Source organism: Schistocerca cancellata, chromosome 6 (assembly GCF_023864275.1).
Source record: "Schistocerca cancellata isolate TAMUIC-IGC-003103 chromosome 6, iqSchCanc2.1, whole genome shotgun sequence".
NCBI classification, from domain to species: domain Eukaryota; kingdom Metazoa; phylum Arthropoda; class Insecta; order Orthoptera; family Acrididae; genus Schistocerca; species Schistocerca cancellata.
The window spans coordinates 408,355,637-408,380,791 of NC_064631.1; the positions used below are offsets into that span (position 1 = coordinate 408,355,637).

General features: G+C 40.8%; 1 protein-coding gene across 2 annotated transcripts in view; it reads left to right on the forward strand.

Annotated features, from left to right (window-relative positions):
- Window positions 1-25,155, forward strand: part of LOC126190749 (RNA-binding protein 25) — a 184,212-nt gene that overhangs the window by 11,124 nt on the left and 147,933 nt on the right. Inside the window, exons 1-2 of one of the 2 annotated variants that reach the window (XM_049931256.1) lie at window positions 11,499-11,608; window positions 11,768-11,922. Coding sequence is in view for 1 of the 2 variants with exons in the window: in XM_049931255.1 (XP_049787212.1) it covers window positions 11,505-11,608 (104 nt within the window). In the remaining variant the exon portion in view is untranslated. Of the gene's footprint in view, window positions 1-11,498; window positions 11,609-11,767; window positions 11,923-25,155 lie in introns of those variants that run through there. The other variant, XM_049931255.1, reaches the window with a different exon arrangement.

Below are 25,155 nucleotides of genomic sequence, written 5' to 3' on the forward strand. Positions count from 1 at the left end.
CATATGGGCAGTTGTTCTTGATTGGAATTCAGGAATATTACTTCGTTTTCTTTGGTGAAGGAGTTTCGGAAAACTGTGTTTAATAACTCTGCTTTAGTGGCACTGTCATTAGTGACTTCACCGTTGTTATCGCGCAGTGATAGTATTGATTGCGTCTTGCCACTGGTGTGCTTTATGTATGACCGGAATCTCTTTGGGTTTTCTGCCAGATTTTGAGACAGAGTTTTGTTATGAAAATTATTAAAAGCATCTCACATTGAAGTATGCGCTATATTTGAAACTTCTGTAAACATTGCCTGCTTGGGGATTTTAAATTTGGCCTGCTTTTTACACTGCTTCTGCAACAGTGATCTGACCTGTTTTGTGCACCATGGCGGATCAGTACTATCACTTATTAATTTGTGGTATATATCTCTCAATTACTGGTGATACCATCTCTCTGAAATCGTTCCACAGCTTTTCTACACTACATGACCAGATCGGACGGAGTGAAGATTGTCTCTTAAAACGGTGTCAAGAGCATTTTTATCATTTTTTAAAAATATACTTTGCATTTCTTTTTTATGGTTATAAGTGTTGCGGCATTCAGCCTAGAAGCAACTGCCTTGTGGTCGCTAATCCCTGTATTTGTCAGGATACTCATTATTTGCCCAGGATTATTTGTTGCTAAGAGGTCAAGTATGTTTTCACAACCATTTACGCTTTGAATGGGTTCATGAACTAATTGTTCAAAATAATTTTCTGAGAAAGCATTCAAATTCAGATGACGTTTTATGCCTGCTGCCGGCTTTAAACATATAATTTTTCCATCATATCGAGGGTTGAAGTCACCACTGACTATAACTGTATGAGTGGGGTACCTATTTGAAATGAGACTCAAGTTTTCTTGGAACGGTTCAGCAACTATATCTTCTGAGTTGGGCGGTCGGTAATACGATCCAATTAATAGATTAGTCCGATTGTCAAGTATAACTTTTACCCATACTATTTCGCAGTAACTATCTACTTCAATTTCACTATAAGGCAAACTACTTCTGACAGCAATAAATACTCCAACACCAACTGTATTTGATCTATCCTTTCTGAACACTGTTGGATCATTTGAAAAAATTTCGGCTGAACTTATTTCTGGCGTTAGCCAGCTTTCTGTACCTATAACTATTTGAGCTTCAGTGCTTTCTAGTAGGGCTTGAAGCTCTGGTTCTTTTTCAAGACAGCTACAACAGTTTACAACTACAATACTGATCATTTCTACTACTAACTTACTGTGTTTTACCTGTCCCCTTTTAGACAGATGCACTTTCTGTGGTTCCCTGAGACCCTCCAACCTAAAAAAACCTTCCAGTCCCATCCACACAGCCCCTGCTACCCATGTAGCCGCTTCCTGCGTGTGTTGGACTCCTGACCTATTAAACGGAACCTGAGAACCCACCAACTGATGACGCAAGTCAAGGAATCTGCAGCCTACACAGTCACAGAACTGCCTGAGCCTCTGATTCAGACCATCCACTCATCTCTGCACCAAAGGACCACAGTTGATTCTATTGACAATGCTGCAGATGGTGAGCTCCACCTTAATCTCGCAAGCAAGACTGGCAGTCTTTACCATTTCCGCTAGCTGCTCGAAACCAGGGAGAATCTCCTCTGAACCAAAGTGACACACATCATTGGTACTGACATGAGCCACCACCTGCAGTTGGCTGCACCCTGCATTCTTCACGTCATCCGGAAGCGCCTTTTCCAGATCCAGAATGACTGCCCCCCCTCCCTCCCCAGTATGCACATGGACTGCACACTGGCTTTCCTCCCCTCCTTGGCAGCCACGTTCCTAAGGGGCCCCATTATGCACCTAATGTTGGAGCTCCCAACTATCAGCAAACCCACCCTCTGTGAATGCCCAGACCTTGCGGGCTGAGAAGCTTCCTCTGAAACAGGGTGGACGACTACATCTGGCTCAGAGACATCATCAGCAACAGGTAACACCCGAAACCTGTGTGGCAAACGAACCAGGGAGGCCCTATGATTGGCTCCTCGGAAAGCTTTTTTCTGCCTGCCAGACTTTGGAATAATCTACCACTTGACCACAGTTTAGGGGTCAACCTGAGTGCAGGTAGTACCCAGGGTGGCCGCAGCAGTGGAATGATTGGGTGACACGTGGGACATGCTCTACGTCCTTCGCATCCCTGCATCTGACCCCCCACAGTGATGCTCCTTGGCAGCAGCCTCAAGCTGTGTGACGGAAGCCAACACAGCCTGGAGCTGTGAGCGAAGGATTGCCCTCGCTCCTGTTTGGAGCTCATAAAAATATCTAACAAACAAACCGTGTACTCGCTTACTAGCTCCAGGAATTCGAAGTGCTCTCTCACTAATGGTCTAAATGACACTGAGCTACACTAACCAAAACAAACAAAAGCCTGTACGATATGAGGGTCGATATAATGGTCGATAGCAATGGCGGTACTGTACACTACACTGTTATTAAACTAAAAGCTTGGGCCTAGTAAGCACTTGAACACACAAGAAATTACAAAAATAATCTAGTAACTACACAGGTATCTGTAAATAAGTCACTCTTATTGAAAACTCTTAAAAATATGTAACAAACAAACGGTGTACTCACCTTATTAGCAGCAGGAACATGAGGTGCTCTGTATCTGGCAGTCTATCCGACACTTGCTCTAAATATTCAGAAATGTAAAATTTTTCACTTCACAAAATGAAAAAATGTAGTATACTATGACTATAATATCAATGAGAGTCACTGTTGGAATTGGTCAACTTGTACAAATACCTCGGTGTAACATTTTGTAGGGATATGAAATGGAATGATCATATGAGTTAATGGGGGAGTAAAGCAGGTGGTGGACTTCGTTATATTGGTAGAATAGTGGGGAAGTGCAGTCAGTCTACAAAGGAAGTTGTTTACAAATAACTCGTGCAACCAGTTCTAGAATATTGGTGAAGTGTGTGGTACCCATACCAGATAGGACTAAGAGGGGATATTGAACATGTACAGAGGAGGGCAGCACGAATGGTCAAAGTTTGTTTAATCCATGGGATAGTGTCACAGAGATACTGAAGGAACTGCATTGGAAGACTATCTTGAGAAAGTCTATTAAGAACATTTCAAGAACCAGCTTTAAATGATTATTCTAGGAATGTACTACAGCCTCCTACTTATTGCTCACTCAGGGATCATGAGGATAAGATTAGAAAATTACTGTACACAAAGGGTCAGTCAAGCATTCTTTTCACAATGCATACATACATGGTACAATGAGATGTACCATCTGCCATGCATCTCATGGTGGTTTTCAAAGTGTAGATGCAGAAAAGAGTGGCTGATTAAATCAACCATTTGGCTGTTGGGTACCTACTGCTATACACTGGAGAGAGATGAAGACCTCACTCAACTATGGACAAAGCACAGTCTGCGTTGCATAACTTCTTTCTCTGTTTAGAGGACTCTGTGTGTCTTCTTATGGCACACAGATTTCAGTACATCAAATTTTGATTTTCTTCTGTATGTAGGCAATAGGGCAAAAGATATTGTCCTCAGTTTTGGCAGACAATGAAACAACTGTAGTATAACTTTCAATATTTTATGAAATGCCTGACTTGCTCCCGAAATTGTTTTGGAGAAGTTTGTAATGTGTTATCAAGGTGGGAGATTGGCACAACATTCTTTGTTAATCAGCCAGCTACACTTCCCTTTGTTGTTACTTTTTTCAGCTTTTTTCTGTAGATCAGTTAGGATTTCAACACCACATTTTAACACAGACAATTTTACACTCTCTGTGGTTGTGTGTTTGGGCACGTGGCTGCTGCATACTAGCTGGCAACACTGCCTGCTGCCACAGACACTTTTTAATCACAAAGCTGTTTTATGAAACCTGTAATCAAGTTACGCCTTGAAAGGAAGCTGGGAGCAAGTTCTGGGCTCAAAATGCCAAACTGAATGCTGCAAAGTCAATCCAGTGACTCTGAATGTCGGGCTTCATCCTATAACAGGTATACCTCCTTATTTAAATGCTCCACCATGCTGTTGAAGCTTCCAGCAACATTCTTCAGTCCAGTGTGACAGATAGCCTGTTCTTCATAGAGTGTGGCGAGCTACTCTGTAATCAGAATTATGACACAACTTTAGCCCAACAGTGTGCTGAACACTGAAGTGGACTATAGAGTTTTGCACTTTACGACTGATGGGAAATGTATAGGATAACAGATTAGTGTATGGTATATGTGACCAATGCTGCAACTGTAAACAAGGAGCTATTTGATGTCAAGGAATCTTCTGTTAACCAGACATAATGGTAGTCTGCAACGTGAAGATGTTGCTGTACTGAAACTGGTTGCCAGAAAATTAATATATATTACAGCAAGTTATGCTATTCTGTAAATTTAATTCTTGTCGTTAGGAGAATAAACTTTTATTTGGCACCATAATATAATTAGATGTCTTCATGATTTATACCAATGTGTTTCCTGCCCTTTTGTGCAATGCTTCGTACCTCAATATTATTTTAACTATATCAGTGATCTCCTGTCAGATCACTTGCACAAAAATGTGGTTCTTTAGGACAACAGTTGCTTTTCTGGTAACTGTGGTTAAATGCTTCCTAGTATAGGATGTTGTTGATGCATTTATTTCCAAGTGTACACACGTGTGACTTGGTTTTGTAAATGACATTTTTGCTTGTTTAGTGGAGTGGAATGTTTTAAAAGTGTAAACATTTGTAATGAAACAAACTTTATTGTATGTTGCAAATTTTTAATGCATGTTTCAGCTCAAATCATCGTCTTCATCAACGGCATATTGAATTTGATCTTAGGTGCATGCTCAAGCAAGGACACGCTATTTCTGTGAAATGAAATGATACACATAATGTACTAAAAACTACATGTAACTGGAGAGAGATTTCTGTGCTGAAGATAAGCCAAATCGGCTCAAAGCCAGTAACTGGATTTTTTTTTTTTTAAAAAAAAGGTGACTTGTTTTGTTTTTGTGTCATATTATACACTACATGAAATACTCTGATTAGACAAATGTCAAGAAAATTCATCTTGTATTGTGTATCTGTCTTCATTCATACTTGATGCACATTCATGCAGATGAGTCTGTTACTACAGCTGTTCAGTATGTGTGCCAGGAGACATTTTTCACTTTTAAAAATGGGTGTGACGGGGAAGATGAAAATCTTGCTGTTGCTGAGCCCAGTTTTGCCTGTACAGATCAATATAATTCTGACCAAATATTTGCGGAAAAGTAATTAACACCAATTCATCAAGTTATTTAGCATTCAGGAGTGCTAGATTGAATTATGCTTTACTTTTCCCCCAAGAGAGCAGGATTGTTTAAGTGTTGGGACAGACTTATTTTACAGAGAAAGTGTTGAATGGTATACAGATAATAGAGGTACTTGGTGCCCAGCTTTCAGGGTTACATTCTTCGCAGACTGCATGCAGTAGAAGTGTGCTCTCAAAATGTTACATATTTACTATGATTATTATAGACCGAAAGAATGCAATTTGGAAGATGATGTTATAGATATCTGCTTGTCAAACTCTGATTCTGGAAGAGGAGATCATATGTAATAGACCTCAGTATTATAGTTCTTAATATTACTTAAGTTTGTCTAACTTGGGTACCTGGAGCCATGTACACTTTGTGTCCACTAATGGTATATGCATTGTCGATGCCAAAAGGTGCAGTAAATTGATTCCAGTGATTTTAAGGCAAGCAGTAGGAGTTTCAAAATAAAAATGAGGCACAATAGAAAACTCACAATTGTTATCATATATGAACACAAAACTAGTGTTAAACTCAGCATTACAGCTCATATGAATAATTTATTTCGCTGTTTTGTTTGGAGTTAAGAAAACTAATTTTAGTTTGTAGAACAAAAATGTGGTAAAGTATTTGCTCACTTTGGACAGCAAAAGCTGAGAGTAGGTGTTACACATCGTAAAATTATCTGACAATGATTTGATTGGATAACAGTGTTTGTATAATTGGGTAGATAAAAAGAAATCTACTCACCAAGTGGTGACAGGAGATAACACTTTTTCCTGGCTGAACGGTTGAATGGGAAGGAAGAGGGATGAAGGAAAAGAACAAGCAAGATTTAGAAGATGGGGGAGTTACACTAAAGTCTTTCAGGGCCTGGGGAAGACTTATCGGACAGGATGAGAAGGAAATACTGATTCCAGAATGAGATTTTCACTCTGCAGCGGAGTGTGCGCTGATATGAAACTTCGTGGCAGATTAAAACTGTGTGCCTGACCGAGACTCGAACTCTGGGCCTTTGCCTTTCGTGGGCAAGTGCTCTACCAACTGAGCTACCGAAGCACGACTCACGCCCGGTACTCACAGCTTTACTTCTGCCAGTACCTTGTCTCCTACCTTCCAAACTTTACAGAAGCTCTCCTGCGAACCTTGCAGAACTAGCACTCCTGAAAGAAAGGATATTGCGGAGACATGGCTTAGCCACAGCCTGGGAGATGTTTCCAGAATGAGAGTTTCACTCTGCAGCGGAGTGTGCGCTGATATGAAGGTCCCGAGTTCGAGTCTCGGTCGGGCACACAGTTTTAATCTGCCAGGAAGTTTCATATCAACGCACACTCCGCTGCAGAGTGAAAATATCATTCTGGAAACATCCCCCAGGCTGTGGCTAAGCCATGTCTCCGCAATATCCTTTTTTTCAGGAGTGCTAGTTCTGCAAGGTTCGCAGGAGAGCTTCTGTAAAGTTTGGAAGGTAGGAGACGAGGTACTGGCAGAAGTAAAGCTGTGAGTACCGGGCGTGAGTTGTGCTTCGGTAGCTCAGTTGGCACTTGCCCGCGAAAGGCAAAGGTCCCGAGTTCGAGTCTCGGTCGGGCACACCGAAATACTGATTGTTGGCGACTGTACTAAGTGAGGAAAACCTTACAGCTTAAAGGTGGATGATAGGGTACTAAGGAAGACAAAGATTACTCACAAAACATCATGCAAGAGTTAATAAGAATGGAAAGCGAAGTAGAGATGGAATGCAGTAAAAAAAGTAGATAGGTCTTTAAGGGAGTGAAAAAGGAATAGTTACCAAGAAGAAATGCTGAGATTTAGGAAATTAACAGAAATTAAGGCCAGATGGATGGCAAGAACCAAGGACATGTAATACCAGTTTTCACCTGTGGAGCTCTGAGAAATTGTCGGTGAAGAATCCAGATGGCATGTGTGGTGAAACAGGTACCGAGGTCACAGCTGTTATATTTAGAGCTTACTCTGCAACAGGATAAGTATGTACCCTCTCTCTATGCCCTTTCATCCTAAACAATAACTTGGTGTAATCCTACCATTGTAGAAGGTCGAACAGTGTTAACATAACAGCTGGTATACGACGTGTCATTTCACAGGTGGCTCTCCACTTGATAGCACAGTGCAGTGCTGCCTAACTCACCTCTACCAGCTAACCGCATCCCAGCACACTCTTACCTCGAATCATTTTTCCCTGCAATACAGGTTCCTTTTATTATTAAAATTTGTGGAGTTGTTTCAGATAACCTGGGTTTTGATTGACCCAAGTTTAGTTAACTGGCTTCTTACTGTTATGTTTTACCAGCTACTGGGCTGGTTTAGGTGATGGTAGGAGGTTGCATAGGGTATGTCGTACAGGGGTAGGAGCCATAGAGTATGGAAATGGGTGCAGAAGGAGCATAGATTCTGAGCAGGATATTGCGGAAGTTGTGAGGTGAGAGGGGGTCAGCGACAGTGAAAAGCTATTGTAGTGTAGTGGGATAACTGTCAGATGGACTGGGCCTCTTTCAGGGTATGATTTTAAGAAGTCATAACCTTATTGAAGAATCTGATTCGTACATTCAAAACCAGGATAGTACTTAGTGACAAGGTAAAATAAGTTGTTTTTTGAAGGGATCAGCAGATGGCTTGGGAAATCTGCTTCCAGAATAGGCTAGTGGGGTAATTATGCCCAGTGGAGGTGTGAGAAAGGTGTTGTAAAGAGTCTTCATCAGAACAAATATGTTTGCCTCGAACACCAAGGCTGTATGGGAGGAAACATTTGACATGGATAGGATGACAACTGTCAAAAAGTAATACTGTTGTTTGTTAGTAGTTTTAATGTGAACAGAAGTGAATAGCTGATCCTCAGTAGGGATGAAAGCAACATCAAGGAAAGTGACATGGGATTCAGAATAGGACCATGCAAAATTTAATGGAGAGAATGTATTTAGAGATTCCAAAAACTTCTAACAAGTCAGCTTTTCCATGAGTCCATATGGCAAAAATCTCATCAATGTATATAAACCAAACCAGGCACTGAAGGCTCATGTGTCACAGGAATGCCTCCTACAAGAGACCCATGAAAAGGTTGGCATAAGAAGGAGCCATCCTGGTTCCATTGTCCTGCAGTTAATTGTGCAGCTTTCGAACAACAAACCTGACATTGAACCCTGCCTTGAACACTTCTGACCAAGATCCCAATTTGCTCCACCATCACTACCTCAAAATCACCCTTTCCAAACCTTCTAAGAATTACTAAGATCCAGCATTGGTTCATAATCCTTGCTCAGGTTCCTACAACATAACCCTAACCTGTCCTCTGGCTCTTTATTTCCTAAATACTGAAGACTTGCTCATTATCCTCTCAATGGACAAAAGATCTAGCACTGTGGTGCTTGACCGACGGGATATTTAAGGGAGGACCTATGCCACCTTTATGTACAGCATTGGCCATCAAGACCCCATTCCTGTGATACAGACTGACCCACAGTCCCTCCATAAAACCTCACTCTCCTCACAAGGTCTAACCTCAATCCCCAAAGAACTTTTACCCCAACTGAACCATGCACTCCTACCTTCTACCTCTTCCTAAGATCCACAAACCAAATCACCCTGTTCATCACATAGTTCCTGGCTTCAAAGCATCCACAGAACTTGTATCTATTATAGTTGATAAACACCTGCAACCTGTAGTACAAAGACTCTCCTCCTGTATTAAAGAAACCGACTATTTCCTAGATAATCTGAAATCTGTGCCTTTCCCACACCCACCACACATTTTGTTTGTCACTGTTGATGCCGCTTCCCTCTGTATTAATGTCCCCCATGTACACGATCTGTCTGCTGTTGAACATTGCCTCATCCAACAACCAAATGATCCAAGTCTAAGACTTCCTTCCTGCTCATCTTAAACAACTGAATTATGATCAGGGGCATGGCCATTGGAACCAGTATGGTTCCTTCCTATGACAACATTTTTATGGGTTGCTTGGAGTGGCTCTTCCTGGGACCCATAAGTTTTCAGCCCCTGGTTTGGTTTATATACATTGATGACATCTTTGCCATATGGACTCATGGTGAGGTTGATCTGTTAAATTTGTGGAACCTCTAAATTCATTCTCCCAGTTAAATTTCAATTTGGCTTATTCTGAATTGCATGCCACATTCTTCTCACCAAGTGTTAGCGACACATGTCTGTTCATTTTAAAGCCACTAGCAAACAACAGTACATATATTTTGACAGCTGCCATCCTTTCCATGTCAAACATTCCCTCCCGTATACAGACAAATGTATTTGTTCAAATGCAGACACTTTACAGCAATACACTACCATTCTCACCTCAGCCTACACTGGAATAATTATCTCACCAGCCTTATCCAAAAGCAGATTTCCGGTGGCATCACTTTCAGTCCTACTATTGCTGATCCCTCCAAATATCAACTTAGGTACCTCTTTTCACTTAGTATTATCCTGATCTTGAATGTACCTATAAATGAGCTACGTCAACAAGGCCATGACTGCCTGAAATCATGCCGTAGGCCCATTCTGTCTGACAGTTTGCCCACTAAACCTAACATAGCTTACCGCCCCCCACCCTTCCACACCGTAAGTCTACGCAATATCTTGCTCAGACCCTATGCTCCTCTGTAACTGAATCCACTGTAATAGTTGCCCTATGCACCCTCCTGCCACCAACTATATAAGCCCAGTAACTGGTAAAACATATGCTATCAACAGAAGAGCCACCTGTGAAACGACACATCATTCACCAGCTTTTATGTAAACACTGTGCGGCATTTTAATATGGTGTAACTTATTACCACCAAATTATCCATTAGGACGAATGGGCATAGACAGTGTGTACCTACTGGCAACAGTACAACATAACAGTTGTGACCTTGGTACCTGTTTCACCACACATGCCATCTGAATTCTTCCCCAACACCAGTTTCTCAGAACTCCACATGTGGGAACTGGTGTTAATGTACTTGGTTCTCGTGACCTACCTGGCCTTAATTTACTTTAATTTTTTCAGTCTCAGCAGTTCTTCTCAGTAACTACTCCTTTCTTCACTCGCTTTTAGTTTTCTATATCTTTTGTTTTGTAACCTGCCTATCCCCCCCTCACCTCTAACATGTATAATGCATTTAACTTTTGACTCGTATGAACTCTTGCACAATATTTTCTTGGTAATGTGTTCCATATTGCCCTAACCTCCACCTTTAAGCTCTCATGTTTTTCTCATCTAGTGTAGTCACCAACAATCAGTCCTTTCTTCTTGTTATCTCTGGTAAGTCTTCAGCCTGCAGTTCTGGGTGACTTTTCAATAACTTTCTCTTTTTCCTTCATTCTTCTTACTTCTCCTTCAGCCCTTCTGCAAGGAGGAGTTGCCAATAGCTCCGAAAGCTTGCACACTTCATTACCTTTTATAGATGTTTCCTCGTACTGCCAATTGGTGAGTAAATTTATTATCCATCCAGTTATATCGTAGTTTCAGAAACTGATTATTTTTGTTGATATAATGTGGTAGTATGGTATAGTAGATAAGGGAATGAACAGCATAAGTTTACAATAATTATAGCTTTGGAGTGAACACTGATTTTTAGATGATGTGAATAATTAACAGTTCTTTCATACTTTGGAAGTCCACAAACTCTTATCCAGAATTGCATCATAAATTGAGTGTCTTGCATTTCTTTCTCTGATAAAAAATGCGCTCATGAGTGGCACTAAGACAATGATAAGTTGAACAAAAAACTAACGTACATGCAGTTGTTTACTATCCATCATTCATTAGTTTCCATTAAATTTGAATATTAGTCCTATTTATTTATCATCTATCTGAATGCTTTCTTTTTCCATTGATTTCACTTATGACCTAGTCAATGCGCAGACATTTACACCCATTCTGTAAATACCATGTGCATTCCATTGTAGATTTTTACATACATGTCCTGCATATTTAGAATGAATTGTTACCAAAATTTTCCTGTTCATGTTGCTTTCAGTACCTATAACTATGCATTACATTTATGGCCGCAAGATCAGGAAGTCTACAAATCCTTAGTTCTGTTACTGCCAGGCCATCAGACTGGTTACTGCCTTAGTTTTTAAAGACTAACAATGAATTACCGTAATATCTAGTGTTAATGACCCATATTGTAGTATAGTAATGATTTTTTTTAGGTTACTCATTAATGTAAAGTGTTATGTATGCTTTATTCTTTACAGATGTCACTAGACCACAATAGAATTATCCAGGCTAATCAGAACCTGTATGAAGCCAGTGCTGGGAACATACCAACTACTTACATACCGACATCATCTGCAGGAAGGTATGTTTGTTTATTTGCTTTATTAAAAAAAATTGCAGCTGCCATATGCGTTACATCATAGACTAGAAAAACATAGATGTATAGCTCCCCATTTTCAGTATAATATTGGGTACATTATCATGGACGTACGCCGTGGACTAATTAACGTTGGCATTTCAGGACCATCGCTCTGAACATAAATTCCATCCTGTCAATTGGAGACAATCTCACAGCAATTGCTGAATGTTTTAACTAAAAATTTGAAAGCTAGCGATATATAGATAAATAAAACGACAAACATCTGTCCATCATTCCCACCCTGTGTCTCCTGGACGGTATGTCATTGCTTGTTTATGCCAGTATTTTATTGTGCTGGCTCAAGCTATGTCAGCTTCTTACATGTATTGGTAAACTAAATATTGCATGCACTTATTTGCTCACATTTTGTAACATTTCTGAAATGTTCATAAAGTTAAAAAGCACTATCTGGTAGTATCCTTTATGCAGACATTAAATGTTGTGGTCACTTGCATGGCCTTATGGTGTCAGATCTTTGGGGTTTGTTGCTTCATAGAAGCATGAATAATAACAAATGGTCAGGTGGCAAACGTGGTTTTGTCAGTTACTCCGTGACCACTGCGTCAGGATCACCTTTCAGATCTGTGGGACACTGTCATTCCATTATTTACACTGAACATATCGACAGTTTTTGAGTCAGTTATTTAATAAAAACATATGTACTTTACAAGCTATACTTACCATATGGTTGTGGCATTGAATGAGTATTTGCATATAAATAAGAACTTGAACATAGTAAATCAGTCTATGAACGTGTGTTGTTCTTCAGAACAGACAGTCACATTGGTCTGATGCTGCCTCAACTGCGTTTCAGTACAGAGTTTAAGAACTAGGTGTGTTTGAATCATAGTTTAATATATATATAGGAAATGTACGGTTTAGAGGGTTTATATCATTGGGTATAAATAAGACATAAATCTTCAATCTGTTGCAAATGAATGGTTTGTTTTTGTAATACAGACATGTCGTGCAATATTTGGACCTCGTATTAAGAAATGAAGTTCATACTGCTGCGTTACCACAGTATTTTACAGACTGCAAGCTGCTATGGACTGTTAAGACACATCTTAATTTTTAAGTATGTTTTTAAATAATATTTTTATAATTTTCATTATTAGATTGTAAAGCTCCAGGGACCTCACCACTCTTTGGCAAGTTCGTGTTTTGCGACCATGGGGCTCGAGCCTTTGCAGCACCTCTTCCCTTTCCATGCTTCATGTCTATCCTGCTATTCTTCTTCCCCTCCCTTGGGAACATGTCTGGGATATTTTTGGGAATGTGTTCTGAGGTTTTAATAGCCTGACATCAGAACAGCCCATCATCCGTTTTTTCCTCCACATCAGCATTTGAGGTTCCTCTTGTTCCTTCTTCCTCCCTGTGCACTCCTGAAGCCCCAGTATAAGTGTTTGCTGCATAACAGGTGACAAGGGGTAACTTGTAAATTCCCAGCCCCAGGTCGACAGATACGGTTCGCACATAACTGCTGGTACAGGCCAAGCCCAGAGAGGTGTGATTGCCTGAGCTGTTACCTTCCCAAATTGCCAGTTGGTGCTTGTGTCAGGAGTTTGGGAGGTTTAACCTAAGGTGTGAACAATCACCTAAGGTGACTGAGCCCTCTTTGAGAGGGGGACCTCAGTTGGAAGGAGCACATCATCCGAGATGCCAGCAATTGTGGAGGATTTTCTTGCAATGAGCCAGTCACTATCTCTACATCTACTAAACGTAAATGGAATGAGGCTAATGATTCAAAGGCTCTCCCAGCTGCACCTCGGTTCCTTGTGGTATCATATACTGAATGACGTCAGTCCTTTGCTATGGTTAATGCGTTTAATATTCGGAAAGTTGTTGATGCAGTTGAGGCCCAGTGAAATCCTAATCTTGTTTACATAGTGGTACTTTCTTCTGGAGACCAATTGTGATTTTCAAGTCCAACGACGGCTTACTGCTTCGCTCTTCCACAGCTAGCCTGTTCGCGTTGAGGCTCATCAAACGCTGAATTCTCATGTGGTGTTATTTACACTTGGCTTCTTGAGGGTCTGACCAAGGTAGAAATCCAGACTTACCACTCTGATCAGGGCATCACTGCAGTCCATCGGGTAATGAAAAAGGTTGATGAAACATTAGTGCCTATGAAACATTAGTGCCTATACGCACTCTTTTTCTCACGTTTGATCGGGTGGTGCTTCCATCAAAGATCAGAGCAGTCTATGAAGTCATTGCAGTCTGACTGTACATTCCAAACCTGATTTGTTGCTACCAGTGTCAACATTACAGTCATTCTTGCCTGTCCTGTCAAAACATCGCCAGATGTGTTATTTGTGCTAGGGATGCTCATGAGATCAATTCGCCTGCCTCCTCCTTCCTGCTGCGTCAGTTGCAATCGCGACCATGTAGCCTCATCCTGGGAATGTCCTGTGTATCTTGATGAGCGGACCATCCAGGAGATCTGGGTGAAGGTAAAAGTACCTTGCCCTGTCAATCGCAATTTGTTGGTTCGTCAAAAGCCTTGCATTTTACCATCTGACATTACCATTCTTGCTACGCATCACTCTACGAAGGACATAGCCATGCAATCTTGCGACCTCCAATTCAGCACTGCAGTTGTAAAATTTCCCAGTATCACAGTAGCATCTCCCATCTCTTCCTCCTCCACCTGCAGATCAAGCCACCAGATCTGCGCCCCCGATGGTGAAATCACCGGATTTATAACCAGCAGGCTGGAAAGGGAAAAAAGAATGCTCCTGTGAAGCCTTCTTATATCCTTCCAGCCAATAAATGTCTGAATCTTCATCTGCCAACCGCAAAGGCTCTAAGAAATAAAACAAAGACAAATGGTCTTCTCCTTCTCTGACTTCGGGATCATCTTCAGCGATGTCGCTGTGTGATAGCGTGACAGGGCTGACCTCTGTTTCACTGACGTGCACTACCTACTGTTTTTCTGTCTTTGTATCTGCAGGCCTACCCAGAGAGAATGCCAATACCTCTGTAGATCTCATGGAAGAGGATCCTCCTGCCTCTGTGCCCTGTAGCAGTGTCTTTGAAGGCTGGCACTTGGTGACCACAGAGGTGACAACCCTTCAGTTGTTCCCTTCTCCCCTTGGAACCATTATGTCTCTTCGCCAGTGGAACTATAGTGGCATTAGGTGCAACAAGGAGGAATTATGGCTGATCTTGGAATCACAGTGTAAGCTTGTTTTTTGCCTCCAAGAAACAAAATTGCATCCTGGCAATTGCTTCGACCTGGTGCATTTCCTTCTGGTCTGCTTCATCTTTACGGCACCGTGTCCCGGTCCATGGTGGACTGAGCCATGCTGCGAAGTGATTCACTTGCTGAGTTCGCTCTCTGTGTTTTTAACTGTCATCCTACAATGGCGAACTGTATTCTTTATAAACAGTTGCGTGTGCAATATCATCGGATTCTTTGGGTTGGCAAAGTTCTTTTAACAGTTTCACTCCCTGTTCCATTGTGTGGGGCAACCTCCATTGGCTCTCTGGGACTAAGGTCCTTTCCCCAATTTCCAGCCTGAGTGTAGCAGATGATACCATTGTGGACCCTGTTGCTATCTCTTTAACACCTTAGACTGCTATTTTGTGGAGATTTCAAGCTCCATCCACCATCACCCCATCTTCCTCCCTGACCATGCTCTCACTTGATCCCCCTCCTCTACCCAGGGCTGGACGATATTCACATTCAGATGTTGCAGCAGCATCTTTCTGGCAAGCATTTCCTCCTTCATATGTACAATCACATTTGGACAGATGCCATGTTTTCCAGACACTGGCATGAAGCCACTGTTATACTTCTACGTAAGCCCAGTAAGGACAAACACCTTTCTTCTAGCTACTGCCCTATTTCTCTCACCATCTATGTTTGCAAGGTGATGGAATGTATTATTCAAGGCCAGTTGGTATGGTGGCTCAAATCTCACAATCAACTAGCCACTGCACAATGTGGTTTTTGAGCGCTCTGTTTTGCAGTTGACCATCTTGTCACTTTGTAAAACCATGCCAGGAACAGTTTTCTGTGGAAATACCAGATAGTGGCCATGTTTTTTGATTTGGATGAAGCCTGAAACACCTGTTGGAGGACGGGTATCCTCTCCATGCTCTATACACATGGGGCATCTGAGGCCACCTGCTCCGTTTCATTCAGGAATTTTGAAAAGCCAGGTTTCAGGGTACATGTGAGTTTTGAGAACAGGGTGCTTAAAGGCTCCATCATCACTGTCATCCTTTTTATGATAGCCATTAACCATATTATGACCTGGCTCCCTTATTGTCGATGACTTTGCGATCTGTTGCAGTTCTCCATGGACTTGTTTCTTTAAGTGACGTCTTCACAAATGTCTCAGTGGTCTTTACTTGCGGAGCATCGACACTGGCGTTTGCTTTTACACTGACAAAATTTCTGGCGGCGCAATGGGTTTCTTCCGCTGTCTGTACATCTTGGGCCTGTTGTTTCTCCGTTCACTGAAACTATGAAATTCCTGGGGCTCATGCTTGATAGAAAACTTTCCTAGTCCTTCACATGTCCTTACCTGACCACTCGCAGTACCTGGTCCTTCTACGTCCTGTGTGTCCTAAGTGATACTTGCTGGGGAGTGGATCAGAGCACCCTCCTCCGTTCATAACGATCCCTTGTTCATTCAAAACTAGACTATGGGTATTCCGTTAATGCATCTGCACATCTGTCCATCTTACACCGTGTTAATGCAGTTGACCATTGTGGAATCCGATCAGCCACCAGTGGTGCCTTTTACACTAGCTTGGTTAACATTCTCTATGCAGAATGTGCCAAACTACCATTGTCATATTGGCGTGACGTTATCCTCAGCAGATACGCTTACTGTTTGTCTGCCATTCCTGGCCACCCATCATATGCCTCCTTTTTTTATGACTACCTGGACTGCCAGTATGGGACGTGTCCTTTTCTGTGTTACATCATGGAGTTCACTTTTGGCTATTGCTCTGGCAGCTTAACTTCAAGTTACGTGCCAACTTCCTGGTGGGTGTGAGCCCTGCACCACCGTGGCTTCATGTGGTGGCCCCTGTTCATATTGGAATTCATTTGCTTCATAAGGAATCTACTGTGGATTTGATCTACTGCTGTAAGTTTCTCGACCTTCACATACAACTTAGCGATAGCACCTTCGTGTACCCTGATGGCTCTAATACTGACTGTGGTGTTGGGTATGCCTTTGTCATTGGCACCAACCATTTTTGGTATTGGCTTCTGGAACATTGCTCAATATTTACAGCAGAGCTCTTCACCCTCTGTCGGGTCACCAATACATCTGGCAACATGGGCTTTTCAGTTGTGTCATGTGCTCCGATTCTCTCTGTGCCCTTCAGATCCTCTGTGTGCTGTATGCAGTCCATCCTTTAGTGCAAAGGGTCCAAGAAAGCTTCCAGTTGCTCACTCTTGAGGGAGCCGCTGTGATGTTTTTGTGGGTTCCTGGTCACTTCGGTCTGAAGTGAAACGAGGCTGCGGATGCCGCTGCCAAGTCTCCAGTCCTAACTTGGCCCACTAGCTCTTCCATTCTGTCGGATGATCTCCGTGTTGCCATCTGTCAATAGATGGTGTCACTTTCGCATCACCACTGGCATTCTCTCCGTGGGAACAATCTCCGGGGAATTAAACCTGTCCCAGCAGCTTTTCCGACCTCCTCTCGGCCTTTTTGCCATAAGGAGATCATTTTAGCTAAGTTGAGTATTGGGCGTTGTCTTTTTAGCCATCACCATTTGTTAAGTGGTGATCCCTCATCACTTTGTCCTCATTGTCATCAATATTTAATGGTTTGCCATTTTAACCCATTATGTTTTAGTGTATGTTTGCCGTCTTGAGTTAGTGGCCGTTTTAGCAAACGATGCATGGGTTGTCGGTTATGTTCTGCTTTTTATCTGTCGTAGCAATATGGAGAAGGACATTTAATCTGCAGTTAGGGACCTCCACTGTCTCTTCGGCATTATTTGTGACCTTTCTCCAGGAGGAAGTCCATTTTCTTAGCTCTCTTTCCTTCACTTGATTGGGCTTAATGAATAGTTGCTTTTAACTTCTTTTTTGTTTTAGTGTTCTAAGGTTATGACATGGGCACTTAAGATGTTTTTGTGCCATAAAACAAAATTGCACAGCACACCACACTAAAAAGATTCTTAGTTTGTAAAACTGAACTTACCTTTAAAATCCCTGAAAATCGTAATTTGAACCTCCTTCTTCCTCCTCCTCCTCCTCCTCTTCCTCCTCTTTGTTGTAGTCGTTGTCCTCTTACATGTATAGGATGATCTCCACTGCCACACGTCTTGAAAGATGTAACAATAATGTCTTCTCTCACTCTAGAACATGACTGTTTTATTCACTGACCACTTGTTTGACTGTAGGTCTTTTAAATCTCCCTTCAACATGAATTCAGGTTGAGTTTCACCCATCATCCATTTTTTCCATTCCTCTCTCTTGTACACTTAAAATGGTTTATTTATTGAAACATCAAGAGGTTGCAATTGTAAAGTAAATTGTCCTGGAATAACAGCAAGCTCTGTATTTCCCTGTCTCAATTTCTCTTTCACAGAATTTTTCAAATGACTACTAAACTGATCTAGCAAAAGAAGAGAACTCTTCTTCAATAAAGTGCCTTTGATTCTCTCACTGTGTTAATACATAGTTTCATACCACCCTCAACCATCCAACCCTTGTCATGTATGTGACCACCACCACTTGACAGTATTTCAGATCATTGGATTAAGTTTAGTACCGTCAGCACGACATGAAAAGACAGCAGTGTAGTGCATTTTTACATGTCCACTTGTTTTTATAGTTACAGTTTTAGCGCCTTTCATGGCAAGAGTTCTGTTGCTCAGCACATCAAATGTCAGAGGAGTTTTGTTCATATTCACTATTTGGCTTAGTTCCACACTGGCTTTCTTTCAGTGTTGAATAATAAAGCCCTCGAAAGATAATATTTTCTCTTCATACTCTTCTGGTATTTTCTAAGATATTTTGGTTTTTGTTGGTATGCTAAGCCCGCAATGCTTCACAAAAACCTGTAGCATCAGCCAATTCCACACTTAAAATTTGTTAAGTCCAACTGTAGCATTAGATTATGAGCATATACTTGAATTATTTTTGTAGTGATTCCAATGCCATTTTGATGGTGTCCTTGAATCCATTTCAGTACATCATATCCTAGTTTTGTCTATTTTGCATTGGTCCTCTATTTGCATATTTAATGTTTCCCATTTTTTCAGTTCTTCTTTTCTAGTCTGCCAGCCATGAATGGTTTTTTCTAAGTGCCGTCAACTGTTCTGTTGCCATGTTCTTCTGTGTATGCTATTACTTTCAATTTATAGTCTGCATCATATGAGAACCTTGTTTTTTCCCATTACGAAACTAGCTACTAACAAAAATATGGTACTGATATTGATAACACAAATCACTTTCAATTCCAGTTCACTTGTACCGTAGATTGCAGTGAAGCATCATATGCTAGATAGTGTTCTGGACTTGTGCTGGTGGTGCGGGAGGGAGACAGTGTTAGCAAGCTTGTGAATCCCTGCAACTCATGTTCAACACATTGGTGCCATGCTGCTGTTGCTGCCAGTTGAGTCCAATGTTGCCAAATAGTGATAGATTTCCGACGGCATCAATTAAATATCCATTTTTAGGACAGGTGGGAAGTTCAAAGCAAACACTGGACATTTTTATATTAATTTTGATTATAAGACACACTTGGATTTTGGAGGCAATTTTTCATAGAAAAAATTGTGTCTTATGGTTGGTAAAATAAGGTAAATGGATATTACCTGGCAAGTAATACATACTTTATCATGTTACAACATAATATCTTGTATACAGGGTGTGAATTCAAAAGTTTCAAGACTTAACTCAGAACTAGAAATTTATTGGACATTTAAGTACAGTGGACTAAAATTCTTCAAAATATGATCCTTCAGCATCAACACAGCACTGCCAGCACTTCTTCCACTGTTCGTAGCCCTTCTGAAAGGCCTCTGGTGTCTTGTTGTCAAGGGCTCTCATCGAAGCCTGCTGGATGGCGTCGATGGAGTCGAATTGCTTCCCTTTTAGGCCTGTATTGAGTCGGGGGAAGAGAAAAAAGTCACTTGGAGCCAAGTCAGCAGTGTTGTCATGTTGAACTTGACCAAAACTTCAGTGGCAGCGAGCGACGTGCAAGCGGGCATGTTGTCGTGGTGGAGAATCCAATTGCCCTTGATTGCCAGGTGGATGCGGCGAACTTGATCTCTCAAGCGGTGGAGCACTCCAGTGTAATAGTCACCTGTGACAGTTTGTCCTCGAGCAACAAACTCCTTGTGACTCTCTCCTTTGCCAGAAAAGAACCAGTCAGCATGCACTTCACACACTACTTGCTCATGCGAGGTTTCTTGGCCTTCGGTGAGGGAATAGTGTGCCATTTTAAGCTTTGACTCAATCGATCGTACTTGTAGACTCAGGATCGTACTTGTAGACCCAGGTCTCATCACCAGTAACTACTTTCTCCAGAAGGTTCAGATCAACATTCAACCGTTGGAGCATTTCCTGGCAAACAGTCATGCGCCGTTTTTTCTGATCCACAAATGAAACTTTTGGCACTAGTTTGGCACACACTTTCCACATCATCAAATTCTCCATCACAATCCTCCACACCGTACTCTGACTGAGTCCCAGTTCATCGGCAGTTAATCTAGTGCTAAGACGATGGTCATTGTTTAAAAGTTCCCACATTCTCTCCACATTTTGATCCATTAGGCTGGATGATGGACTCCCAGAGTGGTTGTTGTCTTCAACATTACCGTGGCCATCTTTGAAACGTTTGTGCCACATGAAAACCATTGCATGGGATGTGACTTCTTCGTTAAAGACCTCGTGAATCATACCGAGAATCTCCGAGGTGGTTTTGTTCAGTCGCAGGCAAAACTTAATCGCATAACGCTGCTCCGAGTGCTGCCCCATTTTCGTCTCTCCCACTTTTTGATCGAGGTCAATGACACGCACTCGTGCTGCAAGCGATGCGCACTCTCCAGGATTCTGGAGGCAACTGCCACCGTGTCAGTTCGTTCCCTGCGACCTCCCACTACTCCCCCCCCCCCCCCCCCCCCCCCAACTGGCTGAACTGGTCCTGCGCACTCCCCTACCCAGAAATGAATCAGTCTTGAAACTTTTGAATCACACCTTGTATATACAATGCAGCAAACTGAGTGGAAAATAGGTAATTTTAAATGAAATTAAAAAACAGGTGTAAAGAATTTGCAGTGTACAGTGATTTTGAAATACTGGATGGGATTGATTGGCTGCACTTATTGCATCCAGTGCACTAGCCATTCTTGCTAGGTTTCTTTAATGCACGTATATTCTGAGGAGCTAGGTTTATTTTGCATTCCTTTTTCGTGACTGAAACGTCAGAATTTGTCATAAAGTTAAAAAAGTCCTCCCTAATTTAGAAGCAACATGGGTTTTTTAGTTAATCTTTTAAATAGTTATGGATATTTTTGAAGATATGTTTTGTTGATAAGCATTGAATGTTCAGGCTTTACTTTTTCACTTATTACAGTACCAACGTGTACTTCGCTGACAATCACAGTGTCCTGTTTCAAGCAAAGAGAAACTACAGTGTGGCAGGGCTCTGGTTTGAAATGTTGTGAAATATAACCAATAAAAATTAATAAATTGGGCTATTACAATGATAGCAGGTCAACTTGTATTCATTTGAGTACTAGCATTACACTTACAAGACTGCATGGATACTGACAAGTGGCAGTAACAGCTGGCACACTAGCAGTAGAGACAAGAACTTAAAACTTACAGAATTATAGACAAATTATTGTTGGTTTTCACTGTTTTGTTGTCCAGCTGATGATACACAGCCCCAAAATTCTCATAGCAGTATACCTAGCAAATCTGCCAAGTACAGAGTTTTACCGCTATTCTGTAATATCAATAATTTTATCGATCAGAATAATAAAAGAACCCTCCAGTAGAATTATGAACATCCTTATGTAATGTAAAGAAATGTTCCATGTAGAACACTGCCTTTTTTGTTGTTGCATGTTTCCATGTGCATTTCTTATTTGAGAGCTACCCATGGTCTATTCAAAAATGTACCAGCATGAAAAACTTTCTCGTCTGAACATCCTATCCCTGATGTTTTCCTCTCAAAGTTTGAAAGTTTGTTGTATCAGACAGTTGGAGAATTCAAATATTGGATGAAGGACGATGGCAGTCACTTAATATCACTAAATTTGTTGAGTGGGAGGAGGAGGACAAATTTGACCATAAGTTGAATAAGTTGTAAAATGGTTATAAGGTTACCAGTGATCAATGTTTACATACTAAAACTAGTTTTTTATTTCATTGCCTTGTGATGTGGAACTATCAAGACTCTAAGTCCTAATCTTAATTTTGAAAACTCGAGGAAAATGATTTATGAATCTCAAAATCTGTAAAATGCTGCATCAGTAATACACAGAGATGTTTGAATTGACTCTTTGCAACACTGTTTCTTTTTCTAAACAATGCTTCTAAGGAATGGAAAATTGTTAAAACATTGGTTCAGCAGAAATGCTTCAGTTTCAAAATATTGCTCCAGGATCTGCTGCTTTATCTGGTCATAAAATCTGCAGTAGTGCTGACTTGAGTCTGATTAGTACTACTCTTTATTGTAGACAAAATGTGCTTATAAACTTATTTTAATATTTCTCGAAAAGAACTGACAATATGATTCGGTAGCTGATACTATTGTGCAAAGTTTGTGTAATGTAGATGCACACACACCATTGCGCAGAAAAAATGATCTGACCTTTTGTAGAGTCTTTCTGGAGGAAGAAAATGCAAACTAGAAAGTTAAAATGACAAGTGTATGAATGTAGAGCAGGAATTTGTCTGAATTTAGTGTGTTTGAGAACATGAGAGAGTAATCTGTCATCACTCATTGTCAAATCTGTTACAGTATCATAAGTACTTTTAAGTTCACAGTGGACTTGATATTTGTAATTAAAAATTTTAAATTGTATGGAATTACTTTTCTACTAAGTTTTGGACATAATATTGTTTCTCAGGCATAGTAACTTTATTCAGTGCCAAATGAACTTAGAATAGTCACTACCAAGTCATGAGGAGCACTAGTAATCTTAAAGATAGCTGGTTTAAAGCTTACTATTATATTTTTATAAAACAAATTATAGGTTATTAACTTCAAAGCTTATCCCTTAAAGAATAAATAAGTTAGTATCTATACTTAAAAAATTAAATAAAAAACTATTAACTTCAAAAAATTAAATTTTTTCTTAAGAAACTAGATTGCACACGACAAAAACCATTTATATGAAATTCATAATTCAAAGCTGAAAGAGCCTGGAAATCTTTCGGCAGAAGAGAATGACCAACCTATTTTATTATAAAATTTCATCACACTGTTCCTTGTGTGGGCTGTAATTATGTAGTTCTTGAATCTTTTACGTCCTCCCATGGAAGGCCCATCTTCAGTCATTGAATGCCAAAATGAGGAGAGGAGAGGGGGAGGAGGAGGAGGAGGAGGAGCTGTAGCAGCAGCAAAAGCAGAAAATTGATAGTTGTTTCTGTGAGTTGTAGTTTGTTACTGCTATGCTACAGTTGTATGAGAACGAAGTCTTTCGCTACGGCGCTGATATGTAAAACATTCTCGGTTTTCTTGCTGCGTCAGTTTGGGATAAAATCTCAAGCGTTCAATGATAGCCTCCATCATCAGCAGCAGCAGCAACTGACAGTCTTTGCTTCTGCTGTGGTGGCTTTATATAGCCCGTGGACGGCTTGTGATTGGTCGGCGATTATGTACTGCTGTTGCAGACAGTGTCAGTGCTGCACTGGTGGCACCACCGCTTCTGTGGGAAGGTAAACCCTGCAAGGAATGTCTCCCAGGGTGTATACAACCCGGGAGATCCAGGAAAATCTCGGAAATTTTTTCATCTGGGAGAAAACCGGGAAAAACCTAGAAATTTTTTAGAATTCCAGGAATTTTTCATTGTTTTAGTTTTCAGTTAAATTTTTGTGATTGACTGGTAAGAACCAATACTCTAACAAAGAATATTACTATATCCCACATCTGCAGTACCTATAATACTGCAGCAACAAAACATGAACGAGAGAAAAAAATAAAAATAAAACTTGAGTAGCAAAGGAAATGCGCCATACACAACAACAAAACACAGTGCTCATACAAGCGTCTGCCAACAGCAAAGGGCGTCAAAGGCATTAGGAAGACTATGCAATGCTTCCTAACAATAAATTGCCTCCAATGAGCGTGACGTGACAGCTGTTTACATTAGATTCGTTTGAGCAGTTACGGGCAGGCTCTTGTGCATGCACAGTCGAGTTGCGTATGAGTAGTACCTTCTCCTGCTTCTGGCTACAGATGTGTGGCTGGGCGCCACTATCTAATATTGCCCGGTTCGGAAATATCATAGATCTGGGGCTGATGCACAGAGCAGTCTGAGTTGTTGCGAGGAGGTGGGTAGTCTCCACATGACCTGTGTTTACGTTTAGTGATTTTCCTGTTTCCTCTTCATTTATTGCTCTCACATTAAATGAAAACAAAACGGATTTCTGTGGCTGGGAACTATCAAATGAGTTAAAATACATTATCATAATTATGGAAGGTAAAATATGTTATTAGTTTCAGGTTTTATTTCCAACTTTCAGACAGTCGACCATTAATCGCCTTGTAGAATGATGAAGTTATATTTTTCAGATTGCTACAGAGATTTGGCTTTTATTAATCTTCTGCTGAGGCAGTCAATTTATTTGAAACATAGTGTTTAATTTCACACTGTTGGCTAGTTTCAACTGTTTGCTGCATTTCAAGTGCATATTTTCCATCTTCTAGCTTGTATGGCATTATGCCATAGTAAAGAACCAAACATGAGATAATACAGTATTGGTACTAAAGAAAATTTACATCCGAATCTGGACATACAAATGGGCGCTTTAAGCCGAATTATGCATTTTATTATGGTTCGTGAAATTCCGATGCTCTTGAAGTATCCTCTGACATCTTGTTTCTTGTATGACATAATGCAAGATGTTTTAATGTTTTACACGTACAAACATCGGGCTTCCTGCGTCATCGTAGCTGCACAAGCGCAGTGATGCCTGTTATCTGGCACTCTCTGGCAACTGCTGAAACAAACCAATTTCTAACAGGTTACGGGAAAATATTGTGAATAGTGGTTTGAAAAGTGTTACTTTCAAAGTAAATTTCCTTTTATGCAAGATGAAGTATGTGCGGGACCGTACAATGAATTTCTTAAATCACAGAGCGTTTGACTCTCATTTAAAAATCAACTCTTTGAGGACGACCATCTAGAAGAATTTTGAGCCCAGAAGACCAGACATTTACGTCATAATTAAAAATTTTACTGGCAGATTTGTGTGATGTATCTTAAAGTGTAATACTCGCAAAAAAGATCAACATTATATGTGGAAGTTAGCTTCTCTTGCAGCTTATTAA